Raw genomic sequence first — 19536 nt, 5'->3', positions numbered from 1 at the left:
GTGCAGACCTATTTCACGACAAATTGTGTTATTCTCTTTTTGACTTCGAGACGTCATCCCTTGTCGAAGCATCGTCGCAAGAGGCTTTGACGGATACTACCTGATGCATACACGGATCAACGCGATTTGTGTAGGATAAGTAGAATTCTATTATACAATACAGTAAATAAGCGCAAAGCAAAGTCCGTAGATAGAGAAATTAATGTGTAAAGAAAGTCAAGATCAGTAGTACTGCGGCAAAATCCGACCGAGGACACAAATCAGTTCGAAAGCCAACGAAGAAAACATACCCGTCACGATTAGAGGCGTGGAAGAAAGAATGGTTTCGAATGTGAAATTCAAATATTTTGCTTTGATCTGATAAGAATATTATATGCAAATAAGTAGCAAAGCTTAAATCTGAACTGACATCGTGATTAGTGGCACGATTCAAGGATGCGTGATTAATGCTATTTTGAAATTATGATCTTGATATGATGATCGTGAAATAAAATTTAATGTGCTCTCAGATCCAATTTCCGATCCTCAAAAGATATTATTTTTCAAACAAATTTAAAAAAATTCAAAACAATTAAATATCAATTAAATGCTGCTTCACAACATATTATCATTACAACGCTCTGATACTGCTCTAGTATATAATTTTGAACTAATTTCATATTATTTTAAAACGAAAAATTAGAGAGTAAAACATATATAATGACACATCTCATATTTTTTTATATATAAGAATTACTCTATTAAAACTGAAAAAAAATAAAATAATGAAGAAAACAATAACACATAAATAACTTTAACCAAACAATAGTCAAATCATAATTTTTTTATAGTATAACATATTTAATCGTGCATTAACACCTTATTCTTTTTTATATAATCTCATGAAAATATTTTAACTATACTTTATTTTTAAATATTTTAAGAAAAGATGATTAGCAGTTTAAGAAGTAATCACCTTTCCAATCTATTGAATTTTTAATGCAATATTATACAAGTAGTGTGAGTGTCATATTTTTATTGTAGAGGTCGTGGGTTCGATTCCCATCAATAACTCTTTTTTTAATATATAAGGAGGAGTTAGGTTCGGAGTTAGGCTCGGGTTCGGAGCTAGGTAATTTATTTGCTCAGGAGGGAGGCTTGACACGAACGTGTTGGGCTATTATATAGATAAGTAGATTGTATTTTTCAAAATAAAATTTAAAAAGTAGCAATTTTGAAATAAATTTTAAAATGATAATATTTAAAAAAAAACTTTTAAAAAGTAGTATTTTGAGTAATTTCCCTATATTTTATATACATTATAGACTAATGGGTAATTTAAATACTAAATTTCTAATTCTATTAGCAATTTCTGAGCAATTTAAATACATTATATCATTATCGTGACGAAAAAATATATTTTAATATATGTGTATACATGTTACTCATCCCTATTAATTGGATGATTTGTGATGATCGGTTACATGTTAGACTTTATATCTTTTTACTTATAATTGTTCATAAGTGCAAGAGCATGTTGAATTAGTTAGATTGGAATATGAGAATCATATATTTGGGATAGATTGACAAATGGATCATAATTTGACGTTTTTCATGTAAAAGGTTTATAAATTATGATAACGATAGAAGTAATATAATTTGTGAATGAAAAATTAAATTATATTTTGATTTAACCAAATTAATAATGTTAAAAAAATTACAGGCTAACATAATATACAAATACACGGTATATAATTACATAATGTAACATAATGCGCGCGCTCATGATCAAATAGAAACCACTTTTAAAATAAAAATTAGAACCAATACAAGTTAGTGATATTCTCAATACAATTTAGTGACATCCTCTTTAGAATTTAGTGATATGTGTTGCAAAAATTAGTGAAAAACTCCAAGAGTCAGCGAAAACTTCAAATCTGTGCTTGATATCAATTCTGAGAGTAATAACGACGGTGGAGATAACGGAGGAAGTGGACATAGAAGGGCGGGAGCATAGAAGGGATGGGGCGAGGCAAAAACAAGGCGGCAGAGGAGGCAGCTGATGAGATGGCAGAGGAGGTAGAGAACGGGATGAAGTTGTGGTTTCAGGCGGCGTAGCTTCGCCGGAGCCGTGGAAGACAACTGAGGTTGCAATTAAAAGGCGGCAAAGGTGGTGAAAGAGGCGGAGGAAAGGAGGCGGCAACGGTGGAGGTGAAGGAGGCAGTGGAAGAGGAGGCAACGGCGGAGGTGGCGGAGATGCAGGTGGAGGTGGAGGTGAAGATGGAGATGGTTGGGAAGATGGAGAAAAAAGTGTATGTATTAGTGATATGTGTTTTAGAATTTAGTGATATTTGAGATGGGTTTTTAATTTTTAGGATAAGGAGGTTTCTATTGGAGTAAGACTATGTGTGTGTGTGTAAATATTAAATATAAATTATTATATAAAATAAAATTTAAATTATTTACTGGTCTTTTGATTAAGTCGAATCCAATCTATTTTTCTTTAATATTTCTATCTAACAAAGGTTTGAGCATGATCGGGTGTTTTTTTGTTGTCTATTTGGTGTTGGATTTTCTATAGTGTCAAATTTTGAAAAAACTGTGTTTCGACAGGAAATGATGAAATAGATGATAAGACATCGGTTAGACTCGATTTTGCCTAAAATCGAAACCAGAATCATGTATTTTTTATTTTAAAAATCGAAGACAACAGCTGCAATAACAGTGCTTTGGTTTCGATTTCAAAACATAAAAAAAAGAGAATAAGATGTTATTACAGAATAAGACAAAAAAAGAGACTAGAGTTTAGAAAATCTATTTCATGTTTGTGGGATTTTCATATTTTGACACAACACACTCAAAAGTGATATAAAATTATTTAGTTAATCATTTGGTTCCGCAAAAGTCAAAAGACTCAAAACACAACACAATCAAAAATAATATACAATTATTTACTTAATCATTTGGTTTCGCAATAGTGAGGCACTCACCGCAACATTGTTAGTGTGTTACTATTGTGAACGTATTAATTGTAATATTAATCATGTAGAAATGATAAATAATATAATTATATGTTTTAATTTAAAAGTTAACCGGTGTCTGGGTAAGCTTCCGTACAGCTCAACTAATCTGGTTGGGTATACTTGCACACTCATAACCGTGAGCATGATAGCCCACTAACTCTTGAAAAGTTAAAGAAATCGAACTCGTGATAGCAATCCTTGAGCGCCATTATCATATTTTTATAATATATTAATAAATTTAATATCTATACATTATTGTACCTGATTTTTCTCACCGAAGTCAAAATCGGAACCAAACCACGGTTTGGTTTTTTAACTTTCAATTTCAGTTCGGATCAATTTTAAACGGTTCGGTTTTTATCTTTTATTTTAACGGATTTCGGTAGTAACTGACAGCCCTGACGGACGGCTCCTTGGTTGTTACCTAGTTGTCTTCTTTATAAGGCGGTGAGAAGGTATTTGTTTTGAGAGGAAAAATACAAAACAAAAGTTTTAAATGATTTTGTAAGCTTTCTTGCAATTCCCACACTTTGTGCAATAGCAAACAAAAACTGATGGCATATGTTTGTCCTTGTTAGGGGACGTCTGGATCCAACCTAAATAATACACAGATTATTTTATCATTTTGAGGACAGATTCTCTATCCAATTTGAGCCACGACAAATACAGAAATACTTGTATGTATTTGGCAAACTTGTGAAATTTGAGTTGAATAATTTTTTGTAACAGAAAAGGTACCATTTCTTGCAAATTATCAATATTATAGGAGAGGATAGATAAATTCCATATTCTTCTGAAAGCTAAAGGGTAAAGGGGCAAGGATACCATGTAGGGGTGAACATGGGTTGGGTTGGGCGGGTTTTTAGAAAAAAACGACCCAACCCAATTAGTGCGGGTTAATAAAAATTTAACCCATTAACCGGAAAAAATTTATATAACCCAACCTTACCCAACCCAATTAATTCGGTTTGGGTCGGATTGGTTTGGATTAAACTTGCGAAAATAATAATTAATAAAAATTTAGTCATTCATCGGGATAGGAAAAAAAAATATACTCACTCGCACGTCGATAGCTAGTAACAGTCGGCATACATATATTTATAGTTACTCAGTTTCTATGAATCATTCACTAATATTAGTCGATGCGTAAGTTTTTAATTGAAGAGAGAAGCCTATTACATTAGTGAAATATTTGAACAATGGTGAAATAATAAGAAATTGTTGTATACACCCTCAGTTACGGACTCTTATTTATAAGTTGTACATCAGTTCATTAACAGATCATTAACCATGCTCAAATTCCAAAAGTCATCATTTACATTTTATAGTTATCGAGATATTTAAAATTATTCATATTATTATTGTAAATGTATAGACACACCTAGATAAATCAAATTTAGGTTAAAGATTGATCGGGATAAACTTAAGAATGTAAGATAGATATGTAAATATTATACACACACGTATATATATAATCGGGTTGGGTTGGGTTAGTTAGAGTTAATATCTGTAAAACTCTGACCCAACCCAATTTTATCGGGTTTTTTAAAAATTAACCCATTTATTTTTCGGTTTTGAACGGGTCGGATTAATCGGGCTAAAAAAGGGTTGGTTTGGGTTGGGTTAGCGGGTTTAACGGGTTTATGTTCACCCCTAATGCCAAGTACCAAAACACACACACTTCTGACGCATTCTTTCTCCCTCCCCTCTGTCCCCCTGACTCATCTTTTGAACCAGTAGTATTACTCCCTCCGTCCCGGTCAATAGTATACATTGGGGGACGGGGGCGCGGCACGGACTTTAATGCTTCAATATAGTATAGTTCTATAAATTATTTTTAAGATTTTCTTTTTTTTATAAAAGTATAACATTTATATTTTTATACAAAAAAAGAAAATCTTAAAAATAAGTTGTGGAACTATGTTTTATAAGAGTCTTAAAAAGCGTGTCGAGCAGTGAAAAAGAAACGTATACAATTGACGGGGACAGAGGGAGTAACAAACTAGCTTGGCTTCACACTCAAAATTCAATCTACTTTCATCCAACTTCCAACTGCTCTCTCTCTCTCGCTCCCTCCCTCCCTCCCTCCCTCTCTCTCTCTCTCTCTCTCTCTCTCCTCCTCCTCCCTTTCTCTCTCTCTCTCCCCCTCCTCTCTCTCTCCCTCCCTCCTCCCTCCCTCTCTCTCTCCCCCCTCCTTCTCTCTCTCTCTCTCCCTCCCTCCCTCCTCCTCTCATTCTCTCTCCCTCCCTCTCCATAAAACAGCTTTGATATTCAGTTAGATCAAAAAGTCATTCTTTTTCTTGAGGCTTTAGATGGATCTTTGATGAACTGAAAAACCCATTCAGAAAATTTGATATCCTTGGTTCTGATTGTAAGTTCTTTTGAATTAGCTTAAATTTTCTGTTTTTCAGGTTATAATTCTCTTGAATTTTATGTGTTGTTTATGCCCGTGTTATGTTCTTTTCTTATTAGAATTGAACTGTTTTTTTTGCTATTACTTGTTTGGATAAAGCTTGCTGTTTTTATTAGCATATATAATATAATTGTTCTCTGATTCGAATTTTGGTTGTGAATACTTTACTTGTATAACTTCATCATATTTGGTAAATTCTGGCAGCAAACCTTCATACGTAGCTTCATGTATTTTAGTACTTAACATTTCGAATGATTGATAATCCTTTATTTAAGCCGTGTCCGAACAGTTTAAGTGAATTGATTTATATTTGTTACAGGTATTTGTTGTGGGATACAATGTTTCAGGATGATGGATCCTCATCGGTGACTTCCTCGCCTTTCCAAAATTCACCCTACAATTTGATGTCACCTGGTCTGGGATCACCGTATCCATGGCTGAAAGAGCTTAAATCTGAGGATAGGGGTTTGTATCTGATCCACTTATTGCTGACTTGTGCAACTCATGTAGCCACTGGAAGCCTTGAAAATGCTAATTTAATATTTGACCAAATTTCCCACCTTGCTTCTCCTGATGGAGATACGATGCAGCGTATTGCATCATACTTTACTGAGGCTCTTGCTAATAGGATACTAAAAGTCTGGCCTGGTCTTTACAAGGCTCTTCATTCTACTGATATATCGTTGTTTTCGGAAGATATTGTTGCACGGAAGATGTTTTTCGAGTTCTTTCCTTTCTTGAAGGTGGCCTTTGTCATCACAAATCAAGCTATAATTGAAGCCATGGAAGGAGAAAAGATGGTTCATATTATTGACCTAAATGCGGCAGAATCAATGCAATGGCGCGCACTTATTCAAGATTTGAGTGCACGACCAGAGGGCCCTCCGCATTTGAGAATAACCGGAGTACATCCAGTAAAGGAAGTGTTGGACAAAATGGCTTGTGTATTAACCGAGGAAGCAGAGAAGTTAGATATCCCATTTCAGTTCAATCCTATAGTTAGTAAGCTAGAGAATCTTGATATCGAGAAGTTGCGTGTTAAAACCGGAGAGGCTCTAGCAATTAGCTCAGCTCTTCAGTTACATACATTATTATCCCCTGCTGATGAACCACATCAGCGAACCCATGTAACTCCAATGAACTCAGATGGAGTGCCCTTAGATAAAACTTCACAAATGAAGGAAGGTACTTTAGGTGATTTTCTCCAAAAGGATATGATTAATGGACATAGCCCTGGTACTGACTCGGAATCTTCATCACCACAGTCTTCTACTGCAGCAGTTCAATTAGATGGTTTTCTCAATGCTTTGTGGGGGTTGTCACCCAAGATCATGGTTGTATCAGAGCAAGATTCCAATCATAATGGATCAAATCTTATGGAGAGGCTGTCAGAATCTCTGTACTTTTATGCTGCACTATTTGACTGCTTAGAATCTACACTTCCGAGGACATCAACAGAGAGATTGAAGCTAGAAAAGTTTCTTTTTGGAGAAGAAATTAGAAACATTATAGCATGTGAAGGTCGTGGAAGAAAGGAAAGACATGAAAAGCTAGAAAGATGGATTCAAAGACTTGAGTTTGCAGGCTTCGGTAAGGTACCTTTGAGCTATTACGGAATGTTGCAGGCAAGAAGATTGCTACAAAGTTATAGCTGTGATGGTTATCGAATCAAAGAAGAAAATGGCTCAGTGGTGATCTGCTGGCAAGATAGACCACTTTTCTCAGTTTGTGCTTGGAGATGTAAGAGGTGAAATGGTCAGGTCTGCTAGTTTTAGTTCATGAAGTTTATCTAGTTCTTCTAGTTCCCGTTTTATTTCAATTATTATCTGTTGACAGTTCTCATCTTTTTGATTACTTCAAATGTCATGTCTTTTAGACAACAATGTGATTACGCCTCAGATTTAGAAAGAACCGGACGGTCTACTAATCAAAATAAATTAATCACCAGTGTCATTGATCAAGGGTTTGATTCTCCTCTATAAAAGTTTGGAGAAGGTTAAAGAAAGTCTAACAATGTTTCCTAAATAAAAATTTAAGGCATTTGATAAATCAAAATTTAAGATATTTGGAAGAAATGAGTGTTCTAACAATGTCCCAACTGCCTTAAAATACTAGGAAATCCAACAATATTCTATATTTGCCCTAAATCATTTCTATCAATAATCTATTAGCTTCCCTCCTTTTCAATACATCCTTCTGCTCTTATATTTTTCCTTCTTGTTCATGTGTACTAAATTATCAAAACATGTTTGATTTATAAACATGTAACTAGAATTTTATAATTAATTATTTACTAGATTAATAAATATTAAGTTGAGATAATATATTATTATATTAATTAATAGATTCTTAGTTCTAAATAACTAATGATAAATAAAAAAAAACCATTACATAATATTAACTTAGAAGATAATTTGACAATGGGCATATAAAATACAGTTCTGAAGAAAAGCATCATAGATGGATATCTAATATTACATCTTCGCAACTAAGGATCTCTCACGAACAAACTATACATCTATTGAATGATGTTGTTACGGGATTTTAGGACACATTACTATACTCTATTTTCTAATAAGAGGCTCTATATCAACAGTCACACTGTAATTTGTAGACGAGCTTATAGAAGATGAAGTAAGGTCCCAAGGTCCATATAGCTCAGTTGCTACATATTCAACCTCTTCATAGTGCACTTCACCGGTTAATCTTAAATTCTCTAGCTCCGTTGCAACTTGTTTCATCGTAGGCCTTCTCCTCCCGCTCAAGTTCAAGCACCTGTATGCAAGTTTAGCAAATGCCATGATCTCTTCTTTCTCGCCCTCTTTTCTAATTTGCTGATCAAGAATATCTAGCATACGGCCCTCTTCCATTGCTAACATAAAATGTGTTGCTAAACTTCTTCCCTCGTCGTCAGGCCTAGGTGCCAAGATTGCTTTTTGTCCTGTCAAGAGCTCAACAAGAACTACACCGAAGCTATAAACATCACTTTTATCCGTGAATTGGCTTGATTGGAAGTATTCAGGATCCAAGTAACCGAATGTACCCTGTACTTTTGTTGTCAAGTGAGTTTGATCAACAGAAAGTGTTCTGGAAGTTCCAAAGTCAGCCACTTTTGCTCTGTACTTGTCGTCTAAAAGTATATTTGTTGACTTGATATCTCGATGATATATTGGAATTGATGCTGCAGAATGTAGGTAGGACAGAGCTCCTGCAACTTCTGTTGCTATACGTACACGGATATCCCAGGTCAGTGGAAAGTCTTCATGATAGTCGTGGATGTACTGGAAAAGTGTTCCATTCGGGATGAACTCATAAACCAGTAAAGGGACCTCGGTCTCTAAGCAGCATCCATGTAGCTTTACAACATTCCTATGGTTTATTTGTGACAAAATCACAACCTCATTGATGAAATGTTCGAGTTTGGTTTCATCTTCTATCTTGGACTTTTTCACGGCTACTATTCTTCCATCTGTCAACATTCCCTTATAGACAGTACCCTGTCCTCCTTGCCCGAGGATTCGATCTACATTATAGTGATCAGTTGCTTTCTCCAGTTCTTTTGAGGTAAATAATTTGGTTGCCTCAACATTACCTTCACTAGAAGAAACCTGTTGATGTAGTAGCAGACCACCATTTCTCTTAAAAAACTTCTCCTTGAGTTGACGTATTTTTCTTCTTTTGATTACTTTGTACAACCACAACGTAGCGAACATCACCAATAACACCCCAAGACCAGAACATGTAGCTGAAGTATGAATAACAAGGAAAGACTACAATTAGCATAGAGTATCCACAGTTGAAACCTGGGATACTAGCTCTTTGTACTGCAAAAAATCATGAACTATTCCCCGAAATTGTGAGAGCATACCTATTATTATCATTACTGGAGCTTTCTTCACATTGCCTATCTTCGTGCAACCATTCATTCCAGAAAGTTCACTGTACCCATCGTTGCACGAGCAGATATAGCTTCCTGGGGTATTTGTACAATTCTGCTCACATTTGCGGTCATGCTTTGGAAGAGCACACTCGTCGATATCTGTCATCAAACAATGATCTAATTTACAAGACTGAATTTCATCTATGCTTAAATTGAATTAATATATTCATATCCTCTTAACTTAACCAGCTAAAGTATTAGACTATGCAGGTACTAATTGAAGTATGTGACGAAAAGGAAAATTATGACACAATTGCAGACCTTGACATCCATCTGGCAAATAAGGATTTCCTTAAAAACCTTCAACGCAAGAACACAAGCTTTGATTCGTACAGAAACTATTTCTTCCACACACGGAGCCGTTTGTGGAGGACTCAACTGCTCCAAACGACTGACAGGAGCCTGTCAGTCTCCAATCCAGCACAGCAGGAACCTGTTCCATCTTTTGCACACTGTAAACATTTGCCAACTCCCCGAACCAATTCTGATCTACAATGAACGCGTACCTGCATCCTATTTCATCATTCTTAGGATCAATGCTCTCCAGAGATGCATTTGTAAACTTCAAAGATGGAGGTATCCTTGTCTGGCAACAGTTTATACCAAAACAATTATTATCCCGAAAAGTCGTATTGCAAAATGACATGCACCCCCCAATGCTGATTCCTTGCCGGGATATCAGAGCAAGATTGTTGCACCCCATTGCAGTAAACCGATTCTGAGTGCTTGAAAACGCAAAGGGGCCTGATAAAAAAACTTCCTGCCCATTATTACTTCCACTGGGACAATCAGTGATCACAGGGTTATAGACCTGAACAGTACCATCTTCTAATGAAATATTACGCAGCTCCAGATTGATGTCATTCAGGAAAGCTTTTGGTGGATTAAAAGAGCTGTTGCACGATATTTCGAGACTCTGATCAGCTGAACAATTGGTTCCAATTCCGAATGGATAAGAAATTATAATGTCGCCGCAAGTTTGTTGACATCCTGGCTTTGCCAGAGAACTTGCTTGTGCAGATGCTTCATGTACAAACAATAAAACTAGCACAATCTTTAGTACTAACTGCATATCTTTACTCTTGTTTCATAAAGTTGAATGACAGGGCAGGATATATAGGCATTTGCAAGTGTTGATGTGTATTTCTATGTTTTTTCATTTGTCACATCAAATTTTTAGCTTGTTATGTTGTTAATAAGAAAAGTCAGAATTAAGAAATTAAAATAACAAGATAAGACTATTTGTTGTAAAATTGGTTACATGTAGCATAAAATGACAAAATTTAATTTTTTTTTATGTCTTCCAGAACCAGGTTACCATATTTGACGGTCCAAATTCACAAATATATTTTTACTCAACTCCAACTTTGCACGGAGACTATTTTATTTTTTAAGACAACTGATCCGGAATAGAAAGAATGATGATATCAGTATAGCTGGACGTAAGAAAATCTAGAATGAGATAATTTTTGTTAAATAATACCGTAGCATTTCTTGTATATATAACAAAAATTTAGAATTAAGCTGTTACACAGAATTTGTCTCGCCGAACTTATTAGTATGCTTGGTCACTTAGACTTGGTTAAAGTCGTCCTTAGCTTATAATGAGCCTATTTGGTTGATAGAAGTAGAAGCTGTTTCTGGCTTCTGCTTTGGCTTCCGCTTCTCTTGACTCGTTTGTGTAAAAAAGTAGAAGCATTTTTAAAAAGCTGAAAATGCTAGATTCTCTCACAGCTTCTGCTTTTTTTCCAAACACTTTATTAACTTCTTTACTTCTCACTTCTACTCCACTTCTTTACTATAAGTAAAAAATCACTTCTTTTAAGCTAACCCAAACAGCCTCAATATAATACACCAGTTTATTTGGTGGCTAGTAGAACATCTTCAAACATTGAAATGAGGGGACGGAGTCATGGAGAGATTACTGCACAACAGGGGAATCTGCATATTGTTGAATGTTGAAAAAGATCTAAATATCTCTGAAAGAAAGAGAATACTTCCTCCGCCCCATTTTAATTATCATATTTCTATTTTTGTCGGTCAAATTTCTATTTTCAATCAAAAATTATAAGTCATTCTTACATTATTTTAAAAAACTGAAAATTACATATTAAAATAGATTAAAAATTATTTTTGATGACACATTTTATTATTTTATCAATTAATAAAATTTTAATAAATTTCAGTCAAATTTGAAGAATGAAAAATTTCCACTAACATGGGATGTCCATATACGCGTGTGGTCACACAAGCCGTCGGAGCTGGATCAGCCACGGCCGAACTGCACTCCCAAGATTTTGAATATGCAAATAACTTCTATCATCCCCTGAATAACAGTATCAATGTTGATGTAGAACCTTTTATCTTAAATTATCGATGAATATGCAGCGATCGGGATTATAACATTTTTTTAATACACTCAACGTTTTTTAACTGCTTGACATGATAATTAAAAAAGCCATCTGGATTGAGTATGAGTCAATTTTCCACCCAGTCATATCTCATAAATGCTTCTATGGTCCATTTTGGAAAATATTGGTGAGACTAAATCAAGTATATGCAAGTCAGGTCTTCTGAAGTATAGAATAAGCTACTTTAAGTATCTGAAACATTAAAGTACCTAGTCTGTATAGTAATTAGCAAACCAAAACAAATGGCAAATGATGTCCTTAATGACAAACTTCAAGCAAAACATTCCTTTCTCAACATGCAGTTAGCTAAGTGAAGAATGAGTTGAGTTGTTTGTCTCAGCTGGATCCTCTTGTGGATATAAAAATGGCTTGGGAGGCATTATCAAGTCTTCAACATCTCTTTCTAGCATTTCAATAACTTTGTTCATTGAAGGCCGCTCACTCGGCTTCATTTGTATACACCATAATGCTACTATTATCATCTTCCTTACTAACTTCCTTTCTTCCGTAGTAACATCTTCCATCTCAAGCTCTTTTCCCTCACTGAATTGGTCGTGAACCCATGACGGGAAGTGAATTTGACTAACATGATCCACAAATGGATTTAATTTTTTTCTTCTACCAGCCATTTCCATCAGCAACATTCCAAAGCTATAAACATCTGCTTTGTGTGAAATGCCGCCAATATTTTTGTAAAACATTTCTGGAGCCATGTAGCCGAGTGTTCCTCTAGCTGCGGTGAGAGTTACAATGCTATCATTGGTGGCATGTAATTTTGCAAGCCCGAAATCAGAAATAACTGGATTGAAATTCTTGTCAAGAAGAATATTGTGAGGCTTGATGTCAAAATGCAAAATTTGCATGTCACAACCTCGATGCAAATAGTCAATTCCGCCTGCTACCTTGCAGGATATTTCATACATCTTTTCCCAACTCAAGGAAACAATTTCTTCTTGTACTTCTTCTTTCCGAAAAATGTATTTTTCTAAAGATCCATTAGGCATGAACTCATAAATTAGAGCACGTTTTGGACCTTCGAAACAGAAGCCAATTAGTTCCACCACATTGACATGATGAATCCTCCCACTTGTAGCAACTTCATTAATGAATTCTTTCCCAGTAGCCTTAGAGTTGCCCAGTAACTTCACAGCAACAAAAATGCCACTACGGAGCTTTCCTTTATAAACAGTCCCGAAACCTCCTTCACCCAATTTATTTTTAAAATTATCGGTAATCTTCTTGATGTCCGAATATGAATACCTTATAGGCATCAAGTTGTTCTGAGCTTGAAGAAAATCCTCAATAGTGTCGTACATTGATAAATGCCTTCTTCTAGCTCTATAAACCAACAACGCCAGCACGAATGGTATTCCTAAAGAAAATCTCGCACCAAAAATAATGCCTGCAACTTCACCTAGTTTTTTGAAAAAAAGGAAATACAAAATCTAAAGATAAGTTGGGATTCCAAATTGAAAATCGGTAAACAGCCACCAAATTTCATGCAACTCCTACTATTCTTGAGTTAAAAAGAAAAAGAAGATGAAAGAGAAGTATATTACCAATGCGTTCTCGGATCTTTCCTCCTGTAAGACAACAAACAGAGAAACAAAGTCAGCAAAGATGCTATATATTTTTGGTGTTAAATAGAGCAAAAAGTGCGATACCCACGTTTGAGTTGATCAATAATTCCATGCCAGTTCTGGAAAAAGCCTACAAGGTTCATGCAAATCTCAGTTAAGTTTGTTGTGCAAATCATAAACACTCTCTGTAAAAAAATATATTAGTTGTTAGATTATAAAAAAACTAACAGTTTGTGAAAATTTGCTTTATCCATTATATATATAGGAAAATTAATCAAATAAATTTTGAAAACTATAAATCAGGATGGAAGTATTAAGTTTTTTACTCACACGAAATTGAAAGATGGTACGAGCTTGGATGGCTGAGGATGCATGGCCTATGGGCATCGCAAGCCCAAAGATCAGGAGGATCAGGAAAAGTAGCGCACTCCCCTGTTCCATTGGTAGCTTCGTCACAGTTTAAGCAGTAGAAGTAAGTCCACGGGAGATCAAATCCATAAACCATTGCATTGTGAATTTCAGATAAATTATATTCGACAGCAGTGTTGTTCCAGAGACGAGAAGTGAGATAGCTACCAAGAGCCGACTCTTCTGAGATTAAAGTCTGCTTGTTAATCCTGCAATTGTACTCTAATTCTAATATAGATAAATCTCCAGCCACTATGTACGAATAAGAATAAACATAATACTTCCCCAATGCTGAAGCAGAGTATGAAGAAGTCAGTGAAGTAATATTGATGTATCGGATAGAGTTTACAGGAGAAGGACAGTCTATAGTTGTGATTGGCTGATTATACTCGACGTTGTGTAACGGGAGGTCTTCCTGTGAGATATAATGTGACGGAAGAGAAGAGTAGTTATTCTTCTTAATGCCAGGATCAACAATCCTAATAAAATAATTAGTATAATTGATACTCTTAACATAATATAAGAGTTTATCTGGAAGCAAGTACAAGACAGTACGATTATTGATGCAAGAGAGCTCTTGGATGAAGAAAGAAGCATCACATTTCTGACTATCACCTTTTAGTGTAAAAGGACAGCTTATGTTTTTGATATCACCGCAAGAAGATGGAGACGAAGACGAAGCCTTACAGCATGACGAGCTTAAAGAAGATGATACCATAAAGATGAATACGAAAGAAAGAAAGCTCCTGATGCCCATCTTTTTTCTAAACTTAATAGTTAGATACAGAGATGTTATAGTATTTTTGAGTGGAAAAGTCATCAAGGCAGAAAGTTCTTCATTGTTGTCTGGAAGACTTTAGGTGTGTGGCCACCTCATGAAATTTCAAAATTTTGACTAAATGGAAGAGTTCCAAGTCAAGGAATAGACTTCATATGTTCATATATTTCTTCCCCAGTAACCACCCCAAGTTATTACACCTTAAGGCACAGGACTAGCAAATCCATGGCTTTCCAAGTGTCCGTTTATCTTTCTTGGGTAATACTAGTGTTTACAATAAGAGTTGTAACAGCTGAAGGTGAGGAGTGTAGGATGACCAGATGCTCCCATCATGGCCCAGAAATTCGATTCCCGTTTTGGCTCAAGGAGAAGCAGCCCGAGCACTGTGGCTACCCTGGTTTCCGAGTTTCATGTCACAGAGGAAAAACTTTGCTACACTTCCAGTACCTTGCAGATACATCTCTTCAAGGAATCCAAATCCTCCTTTCTAAAGAGGTACCTGTCCGTGGAATACAGTACGCATCTCAAATTATAAACTTTGATACTTCATACTACTCAACCAACAATCTAAAGTTTGTTTCCAAATCAACTTTATCTCCATCTGAAAAAACTCCTCTTCCTTTTCAAGAAAGGGATCCACAGTATTATCCTGATAAAGACAGTACTTCATTTGTCAGTTGTGACTCAAGAATTAAAGGTGAGTCAAAGGTGAGTTCCGAGAGCATTTCCCCTGCAATACTCGCTACTCTTAGCGGACAATCTTTCCCAGTCTACTATTTCAGTTACTACGAAAACACTGCTTCACCCTCCATAAACTCATGCAGTAGAGTTTTTAACTCTTCAATCCCATATCAATATCTATCTGGATACTTTTACCTCCAATGGTCAACTCCAGATTGTAAAACATGTGAAGCCAAGGGGGAGCACTGTAAGCTGAAGAAGGATAATACTACCAGTAACAACAAAACAGCTAATCACAGTACCATATGTTTATCTAGAGGTATTTCAGTAATCACAAGTACTAGCTTTTACAAACTCTGGACATCATGATGCATGCTTTGTGATCATAATATATAATATACCTACTTATTTTTGCATAATAAGTAGTTTATTACCTATGCATATTGATTAAGAACACTAAAATTTTACAGGTGGGCATGAGGATTCAATTAAACCCATTGCAGGTATAATTCCTGGTGGTACTCTAATTGTGATTGTACTTATAGCATTACTGTATTACATAATCAGATCATATAGGCAAAAGAAATACGATAAATTGAAAATTGAAATGTTTCTGACGGATTACAAAGCCATGAAGCCGACAAGATACAGCTATTCTGATATCAAGAAAATCACTAGTCAGTTCAGCGATAAATTAGGACAAGGAGGATATGGGTCGGTGTACAGAGGTCAAATCACCAATGACATTGTTGTTGCAGTCAAGGTCCTCAATTGTGATCCGAAAGCTAATGGAGAAGATTTCATCAATGAAGTGGGAACTATAGGGCGAATCTATCATGTTAATGTGGTTCGCTTGGTGGGCTATTGTGCTGATGGTTGCAATAGAGCTCTTGTTTACGAGTTCCAACCTAATAATTCGCTTGAAAAGTTTACATACAGTGGCAAATATCACCAGAACAATTTCCTCGGCTGGGAGAAGATGCAAGAAATTGCTCTAGGCATAGCTAAAGGAATTGAATATCTTCACGAAGGGTGTGCTCAACAGATCCTGCATTTTGATATTAAACCTCATAATATCCTATTGGACCAAAATTTCTGTCCCAAAATTTCTGATTTTGGTTTGGCCAAATTGTGTTCCAAGGACCAAAGCATTGTATCGATGACTATGGCCAGGGGGACCATTGGCTATATCGCACCAGAAGTGTTTTCTAGAAATTTTGGAAAGGTGTCGTCCAAATCAGATGTTTATAGTTTTGGAATGTTATTGCTTGAGATGGTGGGAGCAAGGAACAATAGTACAGCGGAAGACAACAGCGAATCATACTTTCCTGAATGGATTTTTCATCGTTTGGAAGGTGGAGAAGTAGCAATTCAAGTAGAGAAAGAAGAAGATTCAAACATAGCAAAGAAGTTAACAGTTATCGGATTATGGTGCATAGGGTGGCATCCAGTGGACAGACCTTCAATGAAACACGTGATCCATATGTTAGAAAGTGAAGAATGTCCGAAAATGCCACCTAATCCTTTCAGATCATCAAATGTCCATTCTTTTACAAATGTGTTAGAAGTCATTTCTGAGTCCGAGTGACAAAAATTATGTACCTTCTTAAATAAATCATGTTATATTCCAATAATTATATTGCTTATGACTAGCAATATCATAAAAGATGTGATCAAGTCCTTTTTATCTTAATCAACCACATTTCTTTATTACAAATGGAAACAACAATCCTGTCTAACATTCCGATTATCTGGTCAGGGTTCTCTGTACATCATATGCTTATTCTTGAAATTTTGTTCGATATATTTTAATGCATGAATCTTTTAACTTGTTAGTCGTAGAAGCTGCTGTTCAACAACTATCAACCTTTAACCTAGGGAGTTCATGTTCAAAACCTACGGTCGGATGAGGTTGGATCATGGATACGGATAGTGGCGGGGGCTTAAGCACCCTGGTCAACTAATTACATGTTTGGGAACTTGAATTTCATTCGAAATTCTGAATTTGATCAAATCAAATGTTTGGATACATAAAAGAAATTGGATTTGGATTTCAAATGAAATCCATGACATTTAGATACGAGTATAAAGTTGAGAATTTAAAATGACACATCAAATTTCATTTGAAATCCAAAATTTGAAACAAAATTTCTCAAAACGCAATCTTAGTGGTAAAATTGATATTATAAAATTGTCACAAAGAAAAGTATCGTTACCTTTAACTGCGGAGCTTCGTCCTTGATCACCAGTTCACCACCTATTTTGTCTTCAGCTAGCTAGGAATTAGAAGCCCTAGTAAAAAGACTTGAAGAAATTTCAACCAATTGATTAAAAATCATGATAGTTAAATTCGGACGATGGTTCTAAATATTATCTTAGCAATTCAAAACGCTTACAGCGTTCATCCTTTTTTTCTCAAACGCCATATCGTCAAGCCCATCGGCCGGCCCCGGAAGTAAAAGTTCAGTATGTCGGGGGACATTAATATCAAATGCCTTTGAATTTTTTTTTTAAGGTCTACCGACACATAGATGAATTGTATCGAAATACAATAAACCGCATCTGACATATTTTTCATTTAAGAAAGTTTATCATCTTCCCAAATATCGTGACAAAAAAAACAAATCAAACAAAACATAAATCAATATACAAGAAAATAATATATATATATATAGGTCAACATTCCAGAGAGGGACTCCTTATATGGAGTTACATAGTACGCCAATATAAATCATCAATTTTATTATAAATTCTGTTATAAAATACATATAAAACGTGATTCTAATATAGAATACTATAAAATAAATCTATTTTAAGTAATTTAACACTTAAAATTTGATTAAAAAAAGTATATTTTCGAAACTGATTCTACAACAGAATAAAATTCTGGATGATTATTATTCTGTTATAGAATCATGTTGAGATATTGCATAATTTTAGATGATCTTTGGAATAAAAAAATTGTATAACTTCGTTTTCGGTTTAATAATCAAAATTTGCAATTATATTTCATAAAAAATATAATAGAATATATATTATGTATATATTTATAATGGTGTGCTACGTAACTCCATATAAGAGGGTATGCTATGGAGTGCTACCCTATATATCTATACTATTATATTATATACTTATATATAATAAGCGTAAGGGAGATAATTTGGTCGCATGGTCCTGTGGTCCAAAAGCTTATCATCCGTTGGATCGTATATTGAACAAATAAACACCGTTAGATTAAAACAAAATTAAATTCTGATCTATAAGGAAACTGACATCTACTTGCATGTTTATAATTCCTTTTCTAAATTCAAAACAAATTCTTTCTTTCATGTGTTTTTGGTTTTTTTTTTAATCCAAAATAAATATTTTCTACAGATTTTAATTGTGGAATCGTATAAATCACACCGTCACAAAATTATTTTTATCCATCGGATCGAATATTGAACAAATAAGCACCGTTAGATTAGAACAAAATTAACTTTTGTTCCATAAGACAACTGATATCTACTTGCATGTTTATAAATCCTTTTCTGAATCCAAAACAAATTCAGTATTTCACGTGTTTATGATTTTTTTTAATCCAAAATAAATATTTTCTAGCAATTTTATTTGTAGAATCATATAAATCGCACAGTCACAAAATTATTTTTACCTAATATATTTCAAAATTAATAAGCCCGATTTATGTGAGGAACAAATACAGAAAATATTTCTTAATCCAAAACAAATTCTACCATCTTATTGCACGTTTATGATTCATCTTCTTAATTCAAAACAAATTGTGTTCATCAAATGTAATCTCGAACCATAAAAATTTTTAAAAAAAATATTTAAATGACATTATAATAATTCTAATATAAAATACATTTATAAATATAATCTAATAGGAGTTGGCGTCACATATTCTACTTAAAATAATTTAAAATTTGATAGAAAGAATTTAATACTTTGGCATGATATATACAATTTTAATTTATTATTTATAAATTAAATTTTTTCACATCATTTAAAATATATTTAAAAAATTTATAAATAATTAAAAAGCTCCCGTGCCTTGCACGGGCTATAAGCTAGTACTATAAAAAGCCAACATGGGTATAATTTGTAAGTCGTACAAAATTTTGGTTTGGTACACTCCTCTAAAACTAAAAGTCTGCAACATGTAGATATCTATTAAACAGTTTCATATACTAAAAACACTCCTGATGTATATTAATATCTTTTATATATAATTTATAATTAGTTGAAAAAAGGTGAAACTATTGTTAATAACATATATTAATATTAAAAAATACTTATAAATAAATGTATAACTAATTATAA

The 19536-nt window shown here is 34.4% G+C and overlaps 5 protein-coding genes across 16 annotated transcripts; 2 read left to right on the top strand and 3 right to left on the bottom strand.

The window, feature by feature from the left end:
• Nucleotides 1–5006: 5006 nt before the first annotated feature.
• LOC108203096 (scarecrow-like protein 3) lies at nt 5007–7298 on the top strand. Its single transcript, XM_017371828.2, has 2 exons — nt 5007–5373; nt 5735–7298. Exon 2 carries the CDS (start codon nt 5754–5756, stop codon nt 7164–7166), a length of 1413 nt encoding a protein of 470 aa, XP_017227317.1. The 5' UTR covers nt 5007–5373; nt 5735–5753; the 3' UTR covers nt 7167–7298.
• A 491-nt stretch (nt 7299–7789) lies between these two features.
• On the bottom strand, nt 7790–9759 carry LOC135146770 (wall-associated receptor kinase-like 1). Its single transcript, XM_064085072.1, has 3 exons — nt 9617–9759; nt 9284–9454; nt 7790–9160 (listed from the first exon to the last, which is right to left on the bottom strand). The coding sequence occupies exons 2-3, from the start codon at nt 9339–9341 to the stop codon at nt 7980–7982; spliced, it is 1239 nt and encodes a 412-aa protein (XP_063941142.1). The 5' UTR covers nt 9342–9454; nt 9617–9759; the 3' UTR covers nt 7790–7979.
• LOC108201371 (wall-associated receptor kinase-like 8) lies at nt 9648–10641 on the bottom strand. Its single transcript, XM_017369662.2, has one exon. It carries the CDS (start codon nt 10425–10427, stop codon nt 9648–9650), a length of 780 nt encoding a protein of 259 aa, XP_017225151.2. The 5' UTR covers nt 10428–10641.
• Nucleotides 10642–11909: 1268 nt separating this feature from the next.
• LOC108203161 (rust resistance kinase Lr10) lies at nt 11910–17710 on the bottom strand. 12 transcript variants are annotated; one of them, XM_064085071.1, is made up of 6 exons: nt 17610–17710; nt 17430–17517; nt 13677–13793; nt 13435–13531; nt 13326–13349; nt 11910–13180 (listed from the first exon to the last, which is right to left on the bottom strand). In XM_064085071.1, the coding sequence occupies exons 3-6, from the start codon at nt 13785–13787 to the stop codon at nt 12069–12071; spliced, it is 1344 nt and encodes a 447-aa protein (XP_063941141.1). In that variant the 5' UTR covers nt 13788–13793; nt 17430–17517; nt 17610–17710; the 3' UTR covers nt 11910–12068. The 12 variants fall into 12 exon arrangements, with proteins under 12 accessions (XP_063941141.1, XP_063941137.1, XP_017227421.1 ...); XM_064085067.1 differs by having other exon boundaries at nt 13435–13476; nt 13677–13976; nt 17610–17709; XM_017371932.2 differs by having other exon boundaries at nt 13435–13476; nt 13677–13963; nt 17610–17709.
• On the top strand, nt 14758–16920 carry LOC108203163 (rust resistance kinase Lr10-like). Its single transcript, XM_017371935.2, has 2 exons — nt 14758–15532; nt 15684–16920. The coding sequence occupies exons 1-2, from the start codon at nt 14758–14760 to the stop codon at nt 16799–16801; spliced, it is 1893 nt and encodes a 630-aa protein (XP_017227424.1). The 3' UTR covers nt 16802–16920.
• Nucleotides 17711–19536: the final 1826 nt, after the last annotated feature.

This window comes from Daucus carota, chromosome 9 (genome assembly GCF_001625215.2).
Source record: "Daucus carota subsp. sativus chromosome 9, DH1 v3.0, whole genome shotgun sequence".
Classification (NCBI taxonomy): Eukaryota; Viridiplantae; Streptophyta; class Magnoliopsida; order Apiales; family Apiaceae; genus Daucus; species Daucus carota.
This window is presented reverse-complemented; position numbering and strand designations above follow the sequence as displayed.

Coding starts and splice junctions, on each gene's coding strand:
- LOC108203161 (XM_017371928.2), bottom strand. CDS start 14,574: ATGACTTTTCCACTCAAAAATACTATAACATCTCTGTATCTAACTATT. Junction 13,477..13,676: donor GTACCATCTTTCAATTTCGT/GTGAGTAAAAAA, acceptor TGAACCTTGTAG/GCTTTTTCCAGAACTGGCAT. Junction 13,350..13,434: donor AATTATTGATCAACTCAAAC/GTGGGTATCGCA, acceptor GTTGTCTTACAG/GAGGAAAGATCCGAGAACGC.
- LOC108203096 (XM_017371828.2), top strand. CDS start 5,754: ATGTTTCAGGATGATGGATCCTCATCGGTGACTTCCTCGCCTTTCCAA.
- LOC135146770 (XM_064085072.1), bottom strand. CDS start 9,341: ATGAATGGTTGCACGAAGATAGGCAATGTGAAGAAAGCTCCAGTAATG. Junction 9,161..9,283: donor TCCAGTAATGATAATAATAG/GTATGCTCTCAC, acceptor TTCATACTTCAG/CTACATGTTCTGGTCTTGGG.
- LOC108203163 (XM_017371935.2), top strand. CDS start 14,758: ATGGCTTTCCAAGTGTCCGTTTATCTTTCTTGGGTAATACTAGTGTTT. Junction 15,533..15,683: donor TACCATATGTTTATCTAGAG/GTATTTCAGTAA, acceptor AAAATTTTACAG/GTGGGCATGAGGATTCAATT.
- LOC108201371 (XM_017369662.2), bottom strand. CDS start 10,427: ATGCAGTTAGTACTAAAGATTGTGCTAGTTTTATTGTTTGTACATGAA.